The 7,911-nt window shown below is 44.0% G+C and overlaps 1 protein-coding gene across 2 annotated transcripts; it reads left to right on the forward strand.

The window, feature by feature from the left end:
• The first annotated feature begins 104 nt into the window (after positions 1-104).
• Positions 105-5,553, forward strand: SPRY2 (sprouty RTK signaling antagonist 2). Of its 2 annotated transcripts, none has more exons than XM_004371404.1 (2): positions 105-431; positions 3,650-5,431. In XM_004371404.1, exon 2 carries the CDS (start codon positions 3,701-3,703, stop codon positions 4,646-4,648), a length of 948 nt encoding a protein of 315 aa, XP_004371461.1. In that variant the 5' UTR covers positions 105-431; positions 3,650-3,700; the 3' UTR covers positions 4,649-5,431. The 2 variants fall into 2 exon arrangements, with proteins under 2 accessions (XP_004371461.1, XP_023582449.1); XM_023726681.1 differs by lacking the exon at positions 105-431 and adding an exon at positions 1,659-2,205 and having other exon boundaries at positions 3,650-5,553.
• Positions 5,554-7,911: the final 2,358 nt, after the last annotated feature.

Consider the following 7,911-nt stretch of genomic DNA (forward strand, 5'->3'; position numbering starts at 1 on the left):
GCCCGCCCGGCCCAGCCCAGCCCAGCCCAGCCCGCGCCCCCGCGTCGCCTCCACTCCGGCACAGCTGAGACCGCACGACTTGGCGCTCTGGCTTTAGGTTCTCTGTAAGGCCGTTTTTTAATCTCAATCGCTCATTTGCCAGGAAAAAAGACTCGCCATTGGCGCTTTGGCCTCCTGTTCATTGAGAAAAAGAGGAGATACTCCGCGTGCGCTTTTAAAAGGGAGGTCGCCTCTGGCCCCGAACACCGGAGTGTTCATCGGCTGGGGACTTGGCTCCGGATTTTCTTTACGTTTATCCGCCTATTGCTCGGAAGTTGGACTGAAACAGAGTTTGGAAAGAATAAAAAGTTTGCGTCGAGGCTGGATTTATTTGCACATCGCAGGAAGAAGAGAATCCAAGGGAGAGGAGTTGGTGCAAAGCCGCGATCACGGTGAGGCGCGTTTGGCTCTTCCCCTCCTGGCGCCGTGGCCGGCGTGTCGCGGGCAACATGGAGTAGGTGCAGCTGGACTGAGAGTGGGGTCCATTTCTCCCCGGGCCTCCCTTTCTATAACCCCGCAGGTTCCCCGCGGGGATCTGGGGTAGCTGTCTGCGGGTCTGCCTCGTCCCATGTTCGGGCTTGGCCTGCCTCGGCTGGGACTGCCGTGCACACCCCGCGCAGTGTCCCCGCATCCTCCCTAGCCCGGCGACCCCGCGCACCCGTTCTCGAGGGTGGGGGAGGGTGGGACGACGATCGGGTCGCCTGGAGTCAACTCCTGGCCCTGCGAGGGCAGCGAATTGGGCGCTGAGAGCGGGGAGAGGGCAAACATTTTGTGTTTTCCAGGTCGCCTTTGCAGGCGCCGGATTTGTAACCTGTTACTCTCCTGGGAAGGCAAGTCCTAGGCGAGGCTGTCCCTAGGCGGGGGCGCCGACGGGCCCAGGGTGCGCGGGTGGAGGGAGCCCCCGCCTCTGCCTGGTGTGGACGGAGGCGAGCCCTGTGCGGGTGGGAGCGTCTCCCTGCCCGGCGCCGTGTCTCTGCGGTTTGAAAGTGCAGCTTTCTCTTTTTTCCGTTCTCCGTGGTCGGCCTGGGTCATGCTTTTTTTTATTTTTGGAAGCTTTGGCTGACCCAGCACAGGAAGAAAGTCATCAAGTGGTAGTGATCATTTTCCATTATCTGAAAATGGGTGGTAAAAGAGGCTATTTTTACATTTCCTTTGATGGGCTGATCTACTTTTGTTGTTGTTGCTATTTTTAAATTTCGGTATCTTGTGTGTTTTTACAAAGCGGTTTCTGTGTGGGTTTGCCCCACCCTAGTGCCGAAGTCCTTTCCCCCTAATCCATGGTCTGATCACACACTATTATTAATGGGGGTTTCAAAGCCCTTTGGGGAGGGGAGGCTGGAAACGCGCTGACTGGCGGGGGCGGGGCGGGGAAGACTGGGAAGAGGGAGGCCAAGGATCGACAGAAATCCCTTTTTAAAAAAAACTATTTGCTTTCTTCTAAGATGCCGCTTTCCACGACAAGCATATCTGCGCTGAAAGTTTGCAGCTCAGGGATCTAAGTCCTGCGCGTCCGGCGGGTGCAGTGGCGCCTTGGAAAGCGCCCTCTCTTCAAATAATTTTTCTCTTTCACTTTAAGAAATGTGTGTGTGTGTGTGTGTGTGTGTGTGTGTGTGTGTGTGTGTGTGTTTAATTTGTGTGCACCCAAAAGGAGATAAGCGCGTGCAAATTGCAGACAGTGTCCACTTGGGTCATTGCAGCGTGGAGTCGCGCGAGGTTAAGTCTGGGTGTCAGGGCTGTGTGACTAAGGCAGGGCTTTCTTACTTGCCGCGTCGGTGCTGGAAACTTGTGTCCGACGCTGAAGGGCCTTTGCAGAAACGCCGTGCGGTGGGCTGTGTGACCCCAGCCTGGGAGTGGAGTGGCTCCCTCTTGGGGCTGGAAGGCGGTTCTGAGTTGGGGTAATGGGGGCGGCAGCGGGGGAAGCATGCTCCTGCGTTTCGTGACACGTTCCTTTTGGAGGCGCCCGCGCCCCCCGCCCTTCTGTCGGTCTCGGGATCGTGCACGGTGGGGAGGGGTTGGGCTGGCCCCTGGGGGGCGTCAGTCCGCCGGGAGAAAACTCCCTCGAGGTTCCGGCTGGGTCCCACCTGCTGGGGACGGCGTTGGGGCGCAGATAGAACCGATAAATGGAATGAAAGCAAAGAGCAACGTTGTCTTGTCTTTCTGCTGGAGGTGAGGAGGAGATCCGGTTTCCAGCTCTGCCTTGTTCCGAATTGGGAGGCGTGTGTCACCTGCCTTGTTCGCTGTGGCTCTCAGTTTTCCGAAAAGCAGAGGTTGGATTAGGTTCCACTTTTGCCCATTTTCCTTTTTATTTTAATGAAATCTTGGAAAGGGATGATAGTTTGGAAACTTACAGAAGGATTATAATTTAAGAGGGTTATTTGTCAGAGTGCTAAATTTGAGATGTGACACTTGAATTTTTTTAAACCACTTTTTTTTTCTGTTACTGCCAGTTGATTTATGTTCTCAACTGTAAGTTTTTTGGGAAACAGGCAAATCGGTTAAGATTTTGACATAATTCATATATACAACAGGGAGCAGGGCAACCGTTGAACTGCAGAATCTAAGGTATTTTTCTTAGGCTATCAGGGTGTAAGATATTTGATTCTCAAGTTGTTGGGAAGTTGAGAATAAGTTCCTGTCTTGTTGCTTGTTGTGTAAGTTTGATTTAATGTGTTCCTGACACCTAATGCTATTCGAACTGATTTATTTTTAATTCCATACCTTTGTGCCTGTATGTAGTTATAGATAATGGCATACTTGTAAACTTTATAATTATTCCTTGGAGAAAAAATACTTTTTTTGTGTGTCATACTCAGTCTACGGGACTTAAAAGGTTGTAGAATACTGTATAAATCATAGTATTTGACGTAAAAGCAGACTTGGAGTAAGAACCACGAAGGAATTTTCAAGACTGCATTTATTGACATTTAAGACAAAAATGACCGTGACCAATTTCAATCTATTTCCAATTTTGAAAATGTATTCCATTCGTGTTTGAAAATTTTGATGTCAGGGTTGTGCTGAAATTCCAACATTACTTTCTGACAGTTTTTCCATTGAACCTGAACCTTGCAAATTTTATGTTTATTTGAATAAGCGGTTTCTATTTATGTGGTTGTGGAGCCCTGGTGGCACAGTGGTTAAAGCGCTCGGCTGCTAACCGAAAGGTCAGCAATTCGAACCCACCTGCCGTTCGTGGGAGAAAGATGTGGCAATCTGCTTCTGTAAAGGTTACAGCCTTGGAAGCCCTATGGGGCATTTCTACTGGTGATTCTTGGCAGCAAGAGGTTATGCTATAAGATTGCTATGAGTCGGAATCAACTCGACAGCCATGGATTTAGTTTTGGTTTTTTATATATGTGACTGAAATAGAGATCAGCTTTGGGTAGCTGCACATCACAGGATTAAAGAATTGTCAGTAACCAGCAATAATTTTTATACTTTGGTGCATGCATTGATCATGTGGCTATTCTGATACCTCCCTGCCCCCACTCCATTTCAAATCCTGTGTCTCTAGGGGAAGTGGAAAGTGAAAAGTCAGCTCAGGTCGGGGGAGAGTGGAATGAAAGCATCTTGGAGTGTAAAACGTTCTCTTTCCTTTTGGTTTCCGCAGGAGTTCAGATGTGTTCTAAGCCTGCTGGAGTGACCACACTTCCAAGACCTGATGGAGGCCAGAGCTCAGAGTGGCAGCGGGTCACAGCCCTTGCTACAGGCACCCCGTGACGGTGGCAGGCAGCGCGGGGAGCCTGACCCCAGAGATGCTCTCACCCAGCAGGTACGCGTGTTGTCCCTGGATCAGATCAGAGCCCTCCGAAACACCAATGAGTACACGGAGGGGCCTACCGTGGTCCCGAGACCGGGGCTCAAGCCTGCTCCTCGCCCTTCCGCTCAGCACAAACACGAGCGACTCCATGGTCTGCCCGAGCACCGCCAGCCTCCCAGGCTCCAGCACACGCAGCTCCAGTCTTCTGCAAGAGCCCCTCTGACCAGGTCCATCAGCACAGTCAGCTCAGGGTCACGGAGCAGTATGAGGACAAGTACCAGCAGCAATTCCTCTGAACAGAGACTGTTAGGATCATCTTTTTCCTTGGGGCCTATTGCCGATGGAATAATCCGGGTGCAGCCTAAATCAGAGCTCAAGCCGGGTGAGCTTAAGCCGCTGAGCAAGGAAGATTTGGGCTTGCATGCCTACAGGTGTGAGGACTGCGGTAAGTGCAAGTGTAAGGAGTGCACCTACCCGAGGCCCCTGCCGTCAGACTGGATCTGCGACAAGCAGTGCCTTTGCTCGGCCCAGAACGTGATTGACTATGGGACTTGTGTGTGCTGTGTGAAAGGTCTCTTCTATCACTGTTCTAATGATGACGAGGACAACTGTGCTGACAACCCATGTTCTTGCAGCCAGTCTCACTGTTGTACACGATGGTCAGCCATGGGCGTCATGTCTCTCTTTTTGCCTTGCTTATGGTGTTACCTTCCAGCCAAGGGTTGCCTTAAATTGTGCCAGGGGTGTTATGACCGTGTTAACAGGCCTGGATGCCGTTGTAAAAACTCAAACACAGTTTGCTGCAAAGTTCCCACTGTCCCACCCAGGAACTTTGAAAAACCTACATAGCATCATTAATCAGGAATACTACAGTAATAAGGATTGTTCCTTTTTTCTTTTTTAATACACATATGCAACCAACTAAACAGTTATAATCTTGGCACTGTTAATAGAGGGTTGGGATATTCTTTGCCGTTTGCAGTGAAATGCTTTTTTGTCCATGTGCCATTTTAACTGATACGCTTGTTAGAACTCGGCTAATAGAGCTCAAAATATGGGATACAGAACTTGGTGTGACCCACATATTGCATAAGCTAAAGCAACACAGACACTCCTAGGCAAAGTTTTTGTGAATAGTACTTGCAAAATTTGTAAATTAGCAAATGACTTTTTTTCCATCGTTTTCTTCAGAGATAATGTGCTATATTTTTGTATATACAATAATATTTGCAACTGTGAAAAACAAGTTGTGCCATACTACGTGGCACAGTCACAAAATATTATACTAATATGTTGTACATTCGGAAGAATGTGAATCAATCAGTATGTTTTTAGATTGTATTTTGCCTTACAGAAAGCCTTTATTGTAAGACTCTGATTTCCCTTTGGACTTCATGTATATTGTACAGTTACAGTAAAATTCAACCTTTATTTTCTAATTTTTTCAACATATTGTTTAGTGTAAAGAATATTTATTTGAAGTTTTATTATTTTATAAAAAAGAATATTTATTTTAAAAGGCATCTTACAAATTTTGCCCCTTTTATGAGGATGTGATAGTTGCTGCAAATGAGGGGTTACAGATGCATATGTTCAATATAAAATAGAAAATATATTAACGTTTGAAATTAAGCTGAGCCGTTTTGTCTTATTTTACCTTTTCTCTCTGAAGTGAAAAAGAAAACAATTCTATGTTAAGGCTAGCCTTTTAATGAAGTAGTTTCACTTATCTGTATGATTATTTTTATCTTAAAGTGAAGTGGAGATTGGGTGGTTTTTTTTTTTTTTTTGAGATAATTCTAGCAATCAAATAATCAATAACTGGACATTTGACTCACTTATCTGTGGTAATCGCATGAGAGCTTATTTTGCCATGAATTTTTTTCTATCATTTCTGTTCTTACCTTTGTTTTTGCAGATTTGCTAATGTACCTTTGTTTTCCAGGTTTAAAGAAAAAAACCTTAACCTGGTTTATTCAGGAGACTTCCCTAAAAGGATAGCAATTAGACTTTATATACAGTATTAAGAATAAATGTCATGAGGATAATTCAAGACCAGAGAAATGAATTAGGTGAACAACAATTGAACGTCGTCTGTATCAGTCTTTGTGTTAGGCATCTCGTGTGCACAGATTGATTCTTATAATTGAGGCAAAACTATTTTCTTGATGTAGCTAATCTTGGCTCTGTTTTTTCCAGTCTCTTTGGTTTTAGATTCTTAGGTTCAATATCATGATACCAAGTACCTTATTTTAGAAAAGGCATTAAAAGTAATACGACTTTTGTTTTGATTCAAGTATTGGTAGCATGAAAGTTCATCATATATTTGCCTAATAATTCAGGCCCAGCTAGGCCAATTTAAGGTTCTATCTTATTTAATGAAATTAGCCAGAAAATTGTTAAATTTAACTCTGGGGAAAGGATGCAATATGGCAATAAGTCAACGTGCTTGGGATTGTCTTTTGGGGGAAAATACGTAGCAAGCTGCTACAAGCCCATTTCCACAAATATTGGGCTTTCTTATTTGTAATAAGTCACTTGATTAGTCACTTTGTGGCTAATATTTTTTCCCACTAAGCATAACCTTTTGCTGCCAAGAATCACCGGAAGTAAAGGAAATGATTTACCTGTCATTACTGATTAATCTCTTGTTTCCTGTCCTGAGACTCCTCTTAGGTTAAAAGGTCTTAGTACAGGTTGTCGGTTGTTTGTTTTGCTTTCTATAAATGACTCTCAAGGAACCATATAGCCTTCTAAATTCAAGACATGTGTATAAGGACCTTCAGTTTCCTTCGAACTTCCTCCAAGAAACACAAGGTTAAATTAGAAATTGTTTACTCTTAAGGTTCAACTTTGGGATACTGAATGTTGCAATTCTAAAACTCTTAAATTTATCCCTGGTAGTCTAAGAAATTAGAACGCTAGAAAACAAGGCAGGGTTTCTTAGTCTCTGTATAGTTCTCAAGATTGATAAGGCACACAAATTTCAACTAAATAGCTTTGTTCATCAAAAACTGCCGTACATATTGGTGGAGTTTCTAAATTATGAGTGTTATTTATTTATTTATTTTTTACCCTCACAGGCAGTTTTCAAAGTGTTCTATAGGCATATTCTGCCAGATGCAGTTGAGATACTTTTAAAAAAAAAGTAGATATAAGAACCCATTCCCACAGTTACTGAATTGGAATGCGTGGTGGTGTGGCCTAGGAATTTGCAGTTTTAACCGTTCCGGGAGTGATTGCACAGTTTGGGAACTGCTGACTTAGGGCTTGCTTTCTAATTTAGCTTGCCTTTTTTTTTTTTTTTTTTTGGTTAATAGACTCTGATGTGAAACATACTTCACTGGTTTGAAGGTGAAGGTAGAACATATAACCAGCTGAAGTTAGAAGAACATTTGATGTTAGAGTACATATTAAGTCCTGATGAAAGTAATTTGAAAATAAAATTAGATTCCTCAATAGGCTTCCAACTATCCTATTACATGCTGGATTTATACACCAGTATAGAGGGCCTTCTAAGAATATGGAAAATGAAATGTTTATTTCTAAGAGGATTAAAGACAACTGATGGCTCTGCTATTCAGTGAGTTAGAGGAGAGAGGTTTTTAAATGCTGCTTGCAAATTTACGTTTCTGGGGAACTGAGAAGGGAAGAATAACCACCTCAGGTTCTTCATCTATTTACAGCTGATGAAGTTTTATATTGTAATTTAAATCTGTTCATAATCCAGTAGCTTTTATATGTCCTGGTAGGTTAAAAGGATGATTTTACAACAAAGATGTCAGTGGAAGACTGGTCAGCAGGTAGGGGAGTTTAAATATTTTTTCTACTTTCTTGCCTTTATTTTTTTTTTTTTTTTTAGCAACCTAGGCGTTATCTGCATTTAAGATTCATGGAAGAATGACTGTCAGCTTGATTGTTGTGACTTAAAACATTCATTTATGTGTTTTGAGGAGATTTTAAGGCCCTACCAAATTTGTGCCATACTGGAGCATGCTCTGAGGATTGTAATCACAAGAAAGCCAAAAGCCAGTGAAGTACTCCCAATGAAACTCTTTGCAAAACTTCTTTCTCCAATACACTTGTCTCCAGGGCTACTTGAGGTATTAGTT

Source organism: Trichechus manatus, unplaced genomic scaffold, assembly GCF_000243295.1.
Source record: "Trichechus manatus latirostris isolate Lorelei unplaced genomic scaffold, TriManLat1.0 scaffold00013, whole genome shotgun sequence".
In the NCBI taxonomy this organism is placed as follows: domain Eukaryota; kingdom Metazoa; phylum Chordata; class Mammalia; order Sirenia; family Trichechidae; genus Trichechus; species Trichechus manatus.

Bases quoted from the DNA above. Each gene is read 5' to 3' on its own strand.
- SPRY2 (XM_004371404.1), top strand. From the start codon at position 3,701: ATGGAGGCCAGAGCTCAGAGTGGCAGCGGGTCACAGCCCTTGCTACAG.